This window comes from Nerophis lumbriciformis, linkage group LG08, assembly GCF_033978685.3.
Source record: "Nerophis lumbriciformis linkage group LG08, RoL_Nlum_v2.1, whole genome shotgun sequence".
NCBI classification, from domain to species: Eukaryota; Metazoa; Chordata; class Actinopteri; order Syngnathiformes; family Syngnathidae; genus Nerophis; species Nerophis lumbriciformis.
Genome location: NC_084555.2, coordinates 19,680,027 through 19,696,539, shown reverse-complemented (window position 1 = coordinate 19,696,539; position 16,513 = coordinate 19,680,027). Strand labels below are relative to the sequence as shown.

Genomic DNA, 16,513 nt, shown 5'->3' with positions numbered 1-16,513 from the left:
TAAAATTTGGTTGTTGGCTACAGTATGAGCCTAATTTACTAAGGTGCAAATGCCACGCACTAAACAACATGTTAAATATAAAAATAGCGTGTACTGTTAGTGGGCGTGTTGCGTGTGATCTACGGACACTGCGCGTGCAATTGTAAAGTGGTGCAGACCAACTTATTTAAATGAAGATTTTGCATGTACTATACGGGGCATCACTCTCATTTACTGCACATTTATGTTATCATTATGCTATGTTTTCAAACATGCAGGAGACATCTACCACTTTTTAGTGGCATTTTAGAAGCAGTTGTACAGTGCATATACCGGTACTGTACATTGACACCACTTTTTTTTGTTTTTACCGCTGAAGGTGCATGGGAGAGAGGCTGCACTTACTCCGCTCAATATGCAAAAATGCATAATTCAAGAAGTTTTTTTCGTATAAGCAATATTTTAGAGATATGTATTCTATGTGGAAAAAAAACAAACATAATTTTTTTTAAATAAATAAAGGACATCAAAACGCAGCAATTTAATTTGTTTCAATCAACCCTTAAGTCCTCTAGTAGCTAAAAAAATATGTTAATGAACAGACGATATGTCTAATATTTTATTTTCAGATCATCCCAAAATGTGGACACACATACGTATGACAGAGGATTCTCATATGTCCATCGTCTGTCAGTTTGCACAGTTAATAAATAAAATAAATACATTGAAAAATAAATAAAATAGTGTTTGCAAAACAGCGGGCGTTTTGATGATCAGCATATATTTTGCATATTTAGTACACGCAAACTTTTGGTAGATCAGGACCTCCAACCTGGACAAGAGGATTTGACTTTGTCAGGCCTTTACCTTCATACCTGTACAACTTAGATGTCCCACCTGAAAACTAAGCTCATGCTGGTAGCTCTTAACCACAATAAGGTGACAATCTCTCAGGAGGGAAACTAAAAAAATAATAGTAAAATAAAAAAAATAAAGTATCTTTCATCCACATTTTATCAACCATCACAACATTTATCATAACTTGAAGGCCTAATTCTTAAACTGAATTTAACCTTTAGTAGGACTTCACACACAATAGTCAATATTTACAAAATTGAAAAGTACAGTACCGGTAGTCCTAAGAATAAAACAAAAACATTCTTCTCAAACTGGTCAGCTGCATCATGCCTGAAAGTTTCTGCATTCTCCACTAATTCTCAGAGAGAAACTTAACAGCACTGCCTACAATCTAGACATAGTAAAGTTGTGTTTTACTGTACCAACTAACGGGGAGTCAACAGTTCCCCTTCCATCCATCCATCCATTTTCTACCGCTTATTCCCTTTGGGGTCGCGGGGGGCGCTGGAGCCTATCTCAGCTACAATCGGGCGGAAGGCGAGGTACACCCTGGACAAGCCGCCACCTCATCGCAGGGCCAACACAGATAGACAGACAACATTCACACTCACATTCACACACTAAGGCCAATTTAGCGTTGCCAATCAACCTATCCCCAGGTGCATGTCTTTGGAGGTGGGAGGAAGCCGGAGTACCCGGAGAGAACCCACGCAGTCACAGGGAGAACATGTAAACTCCACACAGAAAGATCCCGAGCCCGGGATTGAACCCAAGACTACTCAGGGCCTTCGTATTGTGAGGCAGATGCACTAACCCCTCTATCACCGTGCTGCCCCACAGTTCCCCTTGTTCTTTGAAATTATATTTATTTCATTGTGTTCTCTGACCAGTAAGCATGTAAACACTTGCAGCGTGAAGAATGCAAATAATGGTAGCCTACTTATTTATTTTCATCACCGTTTAAACAGGAATAACAACTGATAGCTCTTTTCGACGAAACAGCTCATTTCGACAGATGACCTGAAGCAGAAAATACACACAGCTTTAACTTACAGTTGTGTTGATATCGATCGATGGCTGGCATCTGGTAGCGTCAAAAATAAAATGTGTCCTCTTCTCTTTCTCCCAGGTATTCACATATTACGATGTAGAATATGTTAAATCATCACCTTTTTGTTTTAACTTTGTCATCTCTGAATGAAAAGCATCTGATTGGCCCCCACCGTCTCTCACAGTGTACGCTATTAAAGAACTGTCAATGTATACATTACGAATTTTTCCCCCCGTCCCCCATCCTTTACATTCCAATTACGATGTCAAAATATACGACAAAAACAAGTTTTATTTAATTTGATAGGCTATACTTGTATTAACCATCAGTGGTTAATATGGTTTCAAAATAATGTTGGCAATAATGGGTAGGTCAATATATTGTCAAACAAAATTTGTTATCGGCCAAAGCCTATGAATGCTACAAGATATTTAAAAATGCTTCAACAAATTACTATAGATGATTAAATTAAATCAAACAGTTTTTTAATGATTTTCACATGTTAAAATATTTCAAAGTCGATCTGGTGAATATGTGGGCAAATAAATAAATCATACATTTGTTTATCGCAAAATAAGACTAATTATATGATCACCTAATTGATTGCTTATAAAAAACGTGTAAAAAATATTTGTTTTCTTTTCCCTGCAGAGGTTTTGTCTATGACAGCAAGAACAACCTTCAGATGAGAGGACTGGTTGTCCTGCTTCTTTCAAAAGCTGCCGGACCAAATCACACTTCTTCTGATCTCTTAGCCCAGGACATGGTCAGTGGCATCTATCCCAGGTAACCCACTCATGTGACTAGCACTGGTTAAACATACATAATGCTTTAAATGCGTAGCTATAATATTTTCATTCATAAAAATTAAACACATGTTGATATTAACGCACTGATTTTTCATACAAATAACCCCTTCTGGTCTTACATGTAGTACTAGGCCAAAAAGAAGAAAACTGTGGAACAGGACTTAATGAGTTGTTCTCGTTTCTAATATCTAATTAGTTGTATACATGGTCATAATTTGTATGTATATATATATACTGTATATATTTACATGTATAGTTGCAGGGGGTGCTGGAACCTATCCCAGCTGCATTCGGATGGAAGGTGGGGTAAACCCTGGACAAGTTGCCAGATTGTCCAAGGTGTATAAAAACAGTGTGTAAGAAATGTGAATTCCGCAATGTCTGGCCGAGGGGAATCCGACAAGCCAGGCCGTCTTCGGATCCAGATATCATGGAGAAGTCGGTCGTCTACTCGGCCTTTTTTATGAGGATAAGTCAGAAGATGGACAAAATGCGAGCCAAAATTCTCGACAATTTAAAATCCGCTGTCAGAGGAGAGATAGCGGCTGTTATGGAGCTATTCGAGATCATTCTCTCGTCCCATAGCGAGGCCATGGCTAGCCTGGAGCTCGCTGCTAATGCTAACGAGCTAACCGAACTCTACTCTACTAGCGTCAACAAGCTAACTGCCACCGTGATTTTCCTCTCTAAAAAAATAGATAATCTGGAGGGCCCCTCGAAGTGGAATAATGTCCAAGTGGTGGGTCTCCTATAGGGCTGTGAGGGCCCCCGTCCAACTGAGTTCACCGTAGGGCTGGGTGATATATCGATATACTCAATATATCGATATACTCAATATATCGCGGGTTTGTCTCTGTGCGATATAGAAAATGACTATATCGTGATATTCGAGCATTACACTACATGCGTTTCTCACTCTTTCTTGTCTCTGCTTCTCACAGAGAATTAAAACAAGCGCACCTTCTTACATACGTCACATACTGACGTGCGTGCAACGTCATACGCCCTCGCCGAGCAGAGAGGTAGCGACACGGGTAACGTTACCTGTGCAGTTATTTGACTGACATTTTTAATACTTTGTCTTTGGTAATTGGCGAAAAGATGGAACCGAATCCTGTAAGTCAGGGGTCGGCAACCTTTTGCATCTACAGAGCCATTTGGGTCAGTTTCCACCTAATCAAAACCCACTTAGAGCCACAAAAGCTATTTGATCACTATATTGAAGTTAATGCTAAATATACGGTTCCGTTTAATGTATTGTCACATAATTTTCTTGTCTTGTTCTTTTTCCCCCTGTATTGTACATGTTCTTTTGTTACTGGTTTCTTTTGTAGTTTTTCCCTATAGTTTCCCTTTAGGTAAAGACCACCTGACAATTAGTCAAGATCCAACTTTACTGGATTTCTGTTCTTTGATCTGTTATGTTGTCACCAATTTTAGGCAAATTACTTTGAATGATAAATTATAGTTAATACAGCGATTGAATGTGCTTTGGTGGCTTTATCTCTCCTTGTCCATAAACTGAGTATTGTGGGTTTACATGATTGTCACTTCATTGAGTTGTTGATGATTATTCCCCGTAGTAGTTAAAGTTAAAGATAAAATTAGGCTGACATTGAACGGTCTTTCTGTAAAGTTTCAGGAAGTATGGGGTGGTTTCCTAAAATATGTAAAAGAGACTGATCTCAATTTGAACCCTGATTGAAAAATATTTATCTGATTGATATCCACATATGAAAGATGCCTGGGTCAGCTTTAAAAAAAAAAAGGTATTGTACTGTTGACATTGACATGAAAAAAAAGATAAATGTCTCATATAGGGATGCAACAATCATAGATTTTGACTGCACGATTATAGTCTGAATAATCATCACGGTTTCACGATTCTCACAATTATTATGCAGTGACTAATTTGCAGAGGTGGGACCAAGTCATTGTTTTGCAAGTCACAAGTAAGTCTCAAGTCTTTGCCCTCAAGTCCGAGTCAAGTCCCGAGTCAAGACAGGCAAGCCCCGAGTCAAGTCCAAAGTCAAGACTGGAAAGTCTCAAGTCAAGTCCTAAGTCCTGCATTTTGAGTTTCGAGTCCTTTCAAGTCCTTTTAACCACAGACTAATATATTAACACAGATTGTGTATGCTTTTCAAACGCTGTATTTATTTATTAAAACAAGTGCATTTTAAATTGCAGGAAAGAAAATTGTGCTGACATTGCACTTTATAATAGCACTATTAACCAGTCATTTTAAACATTAACTCATTCCTTTACAGAACAAACACATTGAAAAATAAAGTGCAAATGTACTTATTTGTACAAAAGTGTTAACATTGAAAAAACATGACATATATGTGAACATAACAAAAAAGTTGTACTTTTTATATGTCAGGGCCCTATGCTGCATTGCATCTGCAAAAGACCAAATTAGCCAAGAGTCTGTCAGTCATTTGTGCACGATGGGGGCGTAGTATGATGCCACCATGGCTGAAAACTCGCTCCACTGGAGCACTGGAGGCAGGCACTGCCAAGACTCTCATGGCGACTCGGAACAGTGAAGGAAGAGTCTTCATGTTCAATGCCCAGAACAAAAGGGGGGAGAGAGTTGTTTTGGGTTGGTGCACTACTTGTGTTTTTTATGTTGATTTAATTAAAAAAAGAAGAAAAAAAAATATTTCTTGTGCGGCCCGATACCAATCGATCCACGGACCAGTACCGGGCCGCGGCCCGGTGGTTGGGGACCACTGAGGTAAACAACCAACAGTATGTCAGAAAGCTAGCTAAAACGGTACACATATTCATAATATAGTATACATTTTAACTGACCTTTATTTTACTATTTTTGTCTTTTTTTAGGTGGCTAAAATACGCGGTGCTGCTGACCGCCGTCTAACGTTACGTGTGATATATTGACTAACGTAACCCTGCTTAAAAAAATCACTGAACAAAAAGTATGAATAAGGTAGTGAACTGCAACAGATTCCCGTGTTTGCAATAACGTTATAACGTTAGCAGTGAGTTTACAGCCTCACTGATTTAACTACACAGCAAATAAAAGTCACGTTACTTAGCCAATAAACGTTATCTTACATTCAAAACTTACCGTTCTTTGTGCAACTTCAAATGCCGGACGAAGTTGGAAGTTGTTGCCTCTCCATCAGTAATTTTCGAACCGCATGTGTTGCATACTGCAAACCGTTTTGTGTTGACCACCTCGTAATTTTTATACCCAAACAAAATAATTTTAGGTATCATTTTTTGTTCACTGGCGTGTGGTTTGGACATGTCTTCTTCGTTGGTTGTCCTGCAATTTGATTGGATGAATGCTGTGTGATGAAAACAAAGTAGATCTAATTTGATTGGCTGTTGTACTGAGACCACACCAGCTGACACACGCAACGCTGATAGACAAGTACACAATGAAAAATACGGAGCGCTCCCGAATAACTTTTTCATCTTTGGGTTTTGGGGAAAGTAGCAAGTCATGTCAAGTCATGTCAATTCAAAAGGCTCAAGTCCAAGTGAAGTCACAAGTCATTGATGTTAAAGTCTAAGTCGAGTTGCAAGTCTTTTTACATTTTGTCAAGTCGAGTCTAAAGTCATCAAATTCATGACTCGAGTCTGACTCGAGTCCAAGTCATGTGACTCGAGTCCACACCTCTGCTAATTTGTATAAAATCACAGACAATCCTGGAAGATTTTGATGTGTTATTTATTAGAAATAACAGTCATCAAATAATATATTATGTAAAGTAAATATAAACATTTTTTTAAATTAATAATAGAGTAATGTTAATATAAGACTAAGGTTAACTTTATTGATCCTCTATGGGACAATGTTACTTACGTAGGTAGTAAAATCAAGTGTTATTGTTATCAACTGTCATCCATGCTGTTTATACATGTTTAATAATCTATCATGGTATGTTAATTACTGGAATTATCATAATTATATTCCATGGTATAGAGCTGTTATTATATTAGCTCCTTATGTTAGTGTTTTACACTTGTTATATTAACTTACAATTAGGGATGTCTGATAATGGCTTTTTTGCCGATATTCCGATAATGTCCAACTCTTAATTACCGATACCGATATCAACCGATACCGATATATACGGTCGTGGAATTAACACATTATTATGCCTAATTTGGATAACGAGGTATGGTGAAGATAAGGTCTTTTTTTTTTAATTAATAAAATACAATAAGAAAAATAAATTAAAAACATTTTCTTGAATAAAAAAGAAAGTAAAACAATATACAAACAGTTACATAGAAACTAGTAATTAATGAAAATGAGTCAAATTAACTGTTAAAGGTTAGTACTATTAGTGGACCAGCAGCACGCACAATCATGTGTGCTTACGGACTTTATCCCTTGCAGACTGTATTGATCTATATTGATATATATTGTAGGAACCAGAATATTAATAACAGAAAGAAACAACCCTTTTGTGTGAATGAGTGTGAATGAGTGTAAATGGAATAGAGAGGTTTTTTGGGTTGGTGCACTAATTGTAAGTGTATCTTGTGTTTTTATGTTGATTTAATAAAATAAATAAAAATAATAATTAAAAAAACGATACCGATAATAAAAAAAAACGATACCGATCATTTCCGATATTACATTTTAAAGCATTTATCGGCCGATAATATCGGCAGGCCGATATTATCGGACATCTCTACTTACAATGTCTATAGTTTATTCAATACAGACATGAAGAAGCAATTTCTAACATTTAACAGTCACTGAATGAAGACCTTGACAGGAGTACCTGTTACTGTTTATTTACATTGAACTGACTCAATGCTAAGCTACTGATTGTAAGTGACACCTTTATATTTAACTCTCTACTAGCTCAATACTTCATAAAGTAACCTGTAAGTTGCTGCTAACATAATTTAACTGAGTTTTTAAGTCTTACCCTTACTTTGGTGTGTAAAGCTTCACCATATTGGATATATTAGGCTCTTTAATCGCAACTTTTTTTGGGTAGGTTTTGCAAATGGGTGAGCCAATGTTTTCAATGACTCCCAGGTCATTTTTTAAGTACCCAAAATGTTCCCACACTCGTTTGGGTGGTAAACATTTGCTGCTTTGTCCTGCTGCCATTTTTGAGCTAATGTAGCATACCAGCGTGTCTCTCAATAGGTGTGTTTTTATGCGCGTGCACTGCTTGTGTAACTTTGTTCCGTGCAGGCTATGCTGGAAATAACATAACAGCATAATGTCTGTTTATAGCGAGTGAGGAGGACTCAAACACACGGTATAGTGGACCCTTTACGATGAAATAACCGTGACGTTTTTAATCACGGTTTATAGTAATACTGGATATTGTTTCATCCCTAGTCACATGGGCAAAAAAATCACAATTGACCTGCAGTGTGAACATTGCCTATGAGTAACAGTTACATGTTATAGAAGTGAAGGTATACAGTTCCAGGTGTTAAAAGGTGCCCAAAGGCGTACACTTTTTACCTCAGGTCCTTTCTGCCTGTCTTCCACACATCATCAGCATGCGTGGGTTCGCCAAGTGGTTTCCAAAAGTGACTGCTGCTGCTGTGTTTGGCTTGACGTGTAATATGGGGGCCTGAAAGGGTTCTTTATTACTGCTTGCTGGCACAACGCTTGTATGTTTGTAGTGGAAAAGTCCTAATATTAGAATTAATTGCCATAAACCAGCCAGAGAGGAAGAGCTCAAGACTGGTCAACCTGTTTTGCCCACTCTCACCTTATGTTGCTTGAATTACTATGTCACACCGGTTCACTGACACAACATGCATTCCCTCATTGTAGTGTGATGGACAGCCTGCCCCACACGCAGGATGACTTGATCGCCTCATTTATGCTTCCTCCCGCTCTTCCTCTCACCTCTCTCGGGCTCGTTAGTGCACCTCTGTTGATGGCGAGATGGAAGGTGGGGGATGATTGAAACCTCTGGGGGATGGTCTCCTCCCTCCTGACAGGCAGCATTTGTAAAAAATTCTCCACTCTGCTGCCTGACACTGATGATTCACCAAAATATAGCAGTGACTGATGGACAGACGGGTAGGATATATGGATATGTTGATAGGGAGCTTGGGCATACAAATAGAGACACAGAGATAAGATACGGTACATGAGGCAGAGAGACCGTCCGAAGAATGAATGACTGTATATATTCATATGCATGCCACTGAACATATCACACTGTCTGCCTGATGGACACTCCACTTTGAATTCCCAGTCACATCTTCTAGGCTGTATTTGATGGTAAGGCAGACAGCCGGGGGAGGAAAATGGCATAGAACACTCAGGACGAGAGGCGTGGTGAGGGGCGTTCCAACTCTGCAAGATGGCATCAGTTGCTATGCAACCGGGTACCAAAGCTATTTATACACAAGCCCCCTTGTCCCCCTTTTTTCCTCCCAATGCCCCACAGCCAGAGACCTGGACTAAAAGATAAGGTGTGGGATGCGAAGTGCAACCTGGAGGCTGAACTTTGTGCTTTTGTTCAATGTTAGTTTGTGTTTCATCAAACTTTTTTGATTTGATAATCATTATGAGACATTACTGTACAAGTGCTTACTAAAGATAAAATGTGTTACCATTTCATTTACACCATACTAGTTATTGTTTTAATTAGAGCTGTTCCCATTAGAGTTTCATGCTCCCGATTCCGATACCGATCATCCACGCGTGAACTCGTCCGACACCGATACCAATCTCATTTATTTGTGGTAGATTTTCCACTTAATTTATGGTGAATACTATTGTCAGTTTAACATTATCAACACAGTATTTAAAATATCATCATACATACAATTGTTTGAGCAAAACAAATTAAATAGTACACACTAACTAAACAAAAGAAAAAATTACTCCATTCATCCATCCATTTCTACCGCTTGTCTCTCTTGGGGTTACGGGAGCCTATCTCATCTGCACTCGGGCGGAAGTCGGGGTACACCCAGGACAAGTCGCCACCTCTTCGCAGGGCCAACACAGATAGACAGACAACATTTACACTCACATTGACACACTAGGGCCAACTTACTGTTGCCAATCAACTTATCCCCAGGTGCATGTCTTTGGAGGTGGGAAGAAGCCGGGGTACCCGGAGGGAAAGTATGCAAACTCCACACAGAAAGACCCCGAGCCCGGGAATCGAACCCTGGACCTTCGTATTGTGAGGCTCACGCACTATGCTGCCCATAAAAAATAAAAAAAAACCTAAACATTTTTCCCTCAAAGTCTTCCGGTGTTTGTAAACATTAACAAAAACAAAAAAAAGATTTTTAGAAAAAAAAATATTGATCTAATTACTCCAGTATCGATCATATACTGATACTACCCTTTGACACCACCAATTTATGGATCAATCTGATCGTCCTCTTATGTGTCGTGTACTGACTGTGACAATACTGACACACCAACAGTTGTTGTTATATTATCCTCTCTCTAGATCAAGTATCCCCCAAACGACGGCCCGCCAGTGTTCACAATCTGGTCCCAGGTTAAGAATAAATAAGTATACATACATATATATATATATATATATATGTATGTATGTATGTATGTATGTATGTATGTATATATGCATATATATATATATATGTATGTATGTATATATGCATATACTGTGTGTATATGTATGTATGTGTATACAGGTAAAAGCCAGTAAATTACAATATTTTGAAAAACTTGATTTATTTCAGTAGTTGCATTCAAAAGGTGTAACTTGTACATTATATTTATTCATTGCACACAGACTGATGCATTCAAATGTTTATTTCATTTAATTTTGATGATTTGAAGTGGCAACAAATGAAAATCCAAAATTCCGTGTGTCACAAAATTAGAATATTACTTAAGGCTAATACAAAAAAGGGATTTTTAGAAATGTTGGCCAACTGAAAAGTATGAAAATGAAAAATATGAGCATGTACAATACTCAATACTTGGTTGGAGCTCCTTTTGCCTCAATTACTGCGTTAATGCGGCGTGGCATGGAGTCGATGAGTTTCTGGCACTGCTCAGGTGTTATGAGAGCCCAGGTTGCTCTGATAGTGGCCTTCAACTCTTCTGCGTTTTTGGGTCTGGCATTCTGCATCTTCCTTTTCACAATACCCCACAGATTTTCTATGGGGCTAAGGTCAGGGGAGTTGGCGGGCCAATTTAGAACAGAAATACCATGGTCCGTAAACCAGGCACGGGTAGATTTTGCGCTGTGTGCAGGCGCCAAGTCTTGTTGGAACTTGAAATCTCCATCTCCATAGAGCAGGTCAGCAGCAGGAAGCATGAAGTGCTCTAAAACTTGCTGGTAGACGGCTGCGTTGACCCTGGATCTCAGGAAACAGAGTGGACCGACACCAGCAGATGACATGGCACCCCAAACCATCACTGATGGTGGAAACTTTACACTAGACTTCAGGCAACGTGGATCCTGTGCCTCTCCTGTCTTCCTCCAGACTCTGGGACCTCGATTTCCAAAGGAAATGCAAAATTTGCTTTCGTCAGAAAACATGACTTTGGACCACTCAGCAGCAGTCCAGCTGGTGTCGGTCCACTCTGTTTCCTGAGATCCAGGGTCAACGCAGCCGTCTAGGCTTGGCATTGTCTTGCTAAAATAAGCAGGGGCGTCCATAGTAACGTTGCTTGGATGGCAACATATGTTGCTCCAAATCCTGTATGTACCTTTCAGCGTTAATGGCGCCTTCACAGATGTGTAAGTTACCCATGTCTTGGGCACTAATACACCCCCATACCATCACAGATGCTGGCTTTTCAACTTTGCGCCTATAACCATCCGGATGGTTCTTTTCCTCTTTGGTCCGGAGGACACGACGTCCACAGTTTCCAAAAACAATTTGAAATGTGGACTCGTCATACCACAGCACACTTTTCCACTTTGTATCAGTCCATCTTAGATGAGCTCAGGCCCAGCAAAGCCGACGGCGTTTCTGGGTGTTGTTGATAAACGGTTTTCTCCTTGCATATGAGAGTTTTAACTTGCATTTACAGATGTAGCGTTTTTCTTAAACTGTTCAACAATTTGCTCACGCAAAGTGGTGACCCTCGCCCCATCCTTTTTGTGAATGACTGAGCATTTCATGGAATCTACTTTTATACCCAATCATGGCACCCACCTGTTCCCAAATTGCCTGTTCACCTGTGGGATGTTCCATATAAGTGTTTGATGAGCATTCCTCAACGTTATCAGTATTTATTGCCACCTTTCCCAACTTCTTTGTCACGTGTTGCTAGCATCAAATTCTAAAGTTAATGATTATTTGCACACAAAAAAAAGATTATCAGTTTGAACATCAAATATGTTGTCTTTCTAGCATATTCAACTGAATATGGGTTGAAAATTATTTGCAAATCATTGTATTCCATTTATATTTACATCTAACACAATTTCCCAACTCATATGGAAACGGGGTTTGTATATATGTATATATATATATATATATATATATATATATATATATATATATATATATATATATATATATATATATATATATATACCGGTGTATATATATATATATATATAATATTATAAGGGCTGCAACTAACGATTCATTTCATAATCGATTAAACTGTCGATTATTACTTCGATTAATCGATTATTAATCGGATAAAAGAGATAAACTACATTTCTATCCTTTCCAGTATTTTATTGAAAAAATACAGCATACTGGTGCCATGTTCTTTCAACTTGCCAAATAAAACAAGGAAAATGTTACAAAAATGGACACTTTTGACACCCCTGCTATAGATAATAAAAAATTAAATGTGATAAATGTATCGATAAAAAGCAGAGCCTGGCGACGCATGCACGTTTCTCACAACTCTCTCGCTCTCTCTGTCTCTCCCCCTCCCTCACGAATGCTGCTGCACGTACAATTTGTTGTGTTTTTAACCTTCTTAACCCTGAACGTACATTGAAAATACACGCAACCCTAACTCAAAATGCCGGACATTTGAGGCATTTAAGAAACACCGCCCGACATCCCCGCAAAAGAGGACATGTCCGGTGAAAAGAGGATGTATGGTCATGACCTAGCCCGGTCATGACCATACGTGATCGCTACTAGCATGCTAGCAGCGATCGGTTTCACGTCCGGTGAAACCGATCGCTGCTAGTCCTATTTTGCTAGCATGCTTGCAGCTAACGGGCTGCGATAGACTGACCATACATCCTCTTTTCACAGGACATCTCCTCTTTTGCGGAGCTGTCAGGGCGGAGTTTCATAAATGCCTCAAATGTCCGGCATTTTGAGTATTGTTTACACAACGTGCAGCACGCTACTTAATATGTCCGTGTGGAAACTCGTTCGGTACACTTCCGCACCGAAACGAAACCCCCGTACCGAAACGGTTCGATACAAATACACGTACCGTTACACCCCTATCATTTTGATTATTGTTTCCCAGCTGTTTGTAAATGTTGCAGTTTATGAATAAAGGTTTAAAAAAAAAAAAAAAAAAACTAGCCTCTGCGCATGCGCATAGCATAGATCCAACAAATCGATGACTAAATTAATCGCCAACTATTTTTTTAATCGATTTAATCGATTAGTTGTTGCAGCCCTAATATATATATATATATATATATATATATATATATATATATATATATATATATATATATATATATATATTACACACAGTCGGCAGAGTTCCAGTTGACAGAGCCCAGTTTGAAGGAGGTTGAAGAGTTCATCAAGGCAGCCCGTTCAGCATTTTCCCCGGGCCCCAGTGGTGTACCTTACCTCGTCTACAAACGCTGTCCAGGGCTTCTCAAGCATCTGTGGAAGACCTTGAAGGTGATCTGGCGAAGGGGAAGAGTGACCAACCAGTGGAGGTGTGCAGATGGAGTTTGAATCCCCAAGGAGGTGGACTCGAAAAACATCAACCAGTTTCGGACTATATCACTTCTGAGTGTGGAAGGGAAGGTGTTCTTCAGCATCGTCTCCCGAAGACTAACCGAGTTTCTCCTCAAGAACAACAACATCGACACTTCAGTGCAGAAGGGGTGGATTTCTGGAGTTCCTGGCTGTCTAGAGCACAACGGTGTCGCCACACAGCTCATCAGAGAGGCCCATGAGAGCAGAGGGGAACTTGCTGTGTTGTGGTTGGACCTGACTAACGCCTATCCCACACAAGCTAGTTGAGCTTGCGCTGCACCGCCACCATGTTCCCAGCAAGATCAAGGACTTGATCCTGGATTATTACAATAACTTCAGGGTCCGGGTCACTTCTGGGTCAATAACCTCTGACTGGCATCGCCTTGAGAAGGGAATAATAACAGGATGCACCATCTCTGTTGTCCTTTTTGCACTGGTGATGAATATAGTGGTAAAGTCTGCTGAGGTGGAATTTCAGAGCGCCTCTATCCAGATCAGGTGTTCGACAGCCCTCCATTAGAGCTTATATGGATGACCTTACCATCACAACAACATCAGTCCCAGGGAGCAGGTGGATCTTGCAGGGATTGGAGAGGCTCATTGGATGGGCCAGGGTGAGTTTCAAGCCCGCAAAGTCAAGGTCCATGGTGCTGAAGAAGGGGAAGGTGGTCGACAAATTCCGGTTCTCAATCTCAAGAACGGTCATTCTATCCATCACGGCACAACCAGTCAAGAGCTTGGGAAAGCTCTTTGACTCCAGCCTGAAGGACTCTGCTGCTATCCAGAAGTCTACTGAAGAGCTTGGATGGTGGCTCACCAAAGTAGACAAGTCTGGCCTACCTGGTAGATTCGAAGCCTGGATCTACCAACACTCCATCCTACCCAGAGTCCTGTGGCCATATGCAGTCCCAGTAACAACAGTGGGATCCTTTGAAAGGAAGTTGAGCAGATTTCTGCGGAAATGGCTGGGTCTCCCCCGCAGCCTCAACAGCGCTGCCCTGTACGGGACAAGCAACATCCTGCAGCTACCTTTCAGTGGGATCACTGAAGAATTCAAGGTGGCACGCACAAGAGAAGCCCTACATTACAGAGACTCCAGGGACTGCAAGGTGTCATCAGCCGCCATTGAAGTGAGGAAGGACGTGGCAGGCAGAAAAGGCAGTGGAGGTGGCTGAGTCACCCCTTAGGCAAAAGGCACTGGTTGGGGCCGTGGCAACAGGGAGAGCAGGCTTGGGCTACTTCCCAAAGACCCAAGTCAGCCAGGCCCGGGGCAAAGACAGACGACATCTACTCCAGGTGGAGGTACAGGCAGGCTTGGAGGAAGAGCGAGTGGGCAGGGTAGTGGGACTCCGGCAACAGGGGGCATGGACAAGATGGGAGGGCACGTTGCAGCGCAAAGTCACCTGGTCAAACATCATGCAGGCAGACCCCCACCAGGTCCGGTTCCTCGTGGCAGCAGTCTACGATTCCCTCCCTATCCCAGCAAACCTCCATGTGTGGGGGAAGAGCGAGACACCCTCCTGCTCCCTTTGCTCCAGAAGAGGCTCCTTGGAACATCTCCTCAGCAGTTGCCCAAAGTCCCTGGCTGATGGTCCCTGGCGCCATGACCAGGTACTCAAAGCAGTTGCTGAGAGCATTGCCTCAGCCATCAGCACCAGCAAGCAATACCATGCGCCAAAGAAGGCAATCTCATTCATCAAAGCTGGAGAGAGACCTCGTGCACGTCCACAGACAACAACAGGACTCCTTCACTCAGCCCCTGATTGGCAGCTACACGTTGACCTGGGAAAACAACTCAGGTTCCCCCAGCACATTGCAACAACATCTCTCTGGCCAGACATGATCATTATCTCAAAGGCTTCGGAACACCTGATCATGCTGAAACTAACAGTGCCGTGGGAGGAGCAGATTGAGGAAGCCAACAAAAGGAAACGTGCCAAGTATCAGGAACTGGTGGAGGAGTGCAGGGGCTGGAGGACTTTCTATGAGCCAATAGAAGTTTGCTGCCGTGGCTTTGCAGGACCACATTCAATTCTATCCACATTCCACATTAAATTCTATCCTTGCCTTCTTTTGATATAGCTGAGATAATTGCCTCCCTCCAACTAAGTGGTGTTTGTGCCTTTTTTAAGACCCAATTCAATGTGGGGAGTAAAACAGGTATTAATTATTTTTTTAATTTCTTATACCACTCAGCCATGTAACCGTCTGATCCTGGCGATTTACTTAATTTAAGCCTACTAATTGCAACTTTTAATTCATTTTCAGTTATATCTGCAGATATTGTTTGGTTTTGTTTTTCATCTAAAATAGGTAAATCCAGAGAGTTCAGGAAGCTGTGAATTTGGGTTAATGCTCCTACTAGAGACCTCGGAGTATAAAGTTTTATAAAAATGTTCGAGGGCTTCCTGAATTTCATTTGGTTTAGTTTTTATCTCTTTTGTTCTTGGATCCCTGATTTTATGAATTGTGTTTTCCGCTATCTTTTTTTTTAGTTTCCAGGCCAATATTTTCATGGACTTAGAGCCACTTTCATAGTGTCTCTGTTTCAAAAACATTAGATTTTCTTTTTTTTTTTGTGTGGCCAAACTGTTGATTTCATTCCTAGTATTTCTTATTTCACTTAATGTATCCTGTGCGAAATCTAGTTTGTGTTTTCTTTGTAATTCTTTTAGTTTGTTTTTTAAGTCATTTGATTTTGTATTCTCATTTTTTTTCTTAAATTAAGATATTGCTATAATTTTCCCTCTTAAAACAGCCTTCAGGGTGTCCCATAACATGGGAGGCGAAATCTCTCCTGTGTCATTAAACTCCAAGAAGAGACTAATTTCAGATTTAATTTGTGTCTTAAAGGATAGGTCATTCAGCAGACTTGAGTTTAGTTTCCATGTATTATTTTTTGCCCTCAGATTAAAGTCAATAGATA

The 16,513-nt window shown here is 40.4% G+C and overlaps 1 protein-coding gene across 1 annotated transcript in view; it reads left to right on the top strand.

Annotated features, from left to right (window-relative positions):
- pdss2 (prenyl (decaprenyl) diphosphate synthase, subunit 2) overlaps nt 1-16,513 on the top strand; it is a 78,747-nt gene that overhangs the window by 19,352 nt on the left and 42,882 nt on the right. The window contains exon 2 of the mRNA XM_061967948.2: nt 2,540-2,674. Within this exon, the coding sequence (XP_061823932.1) occupies nt 2,540-2,674 (135 nt within the window). The remainder of the gene's footprint in view (nt 1-2,539; nt 2,675-16,513) is intronic.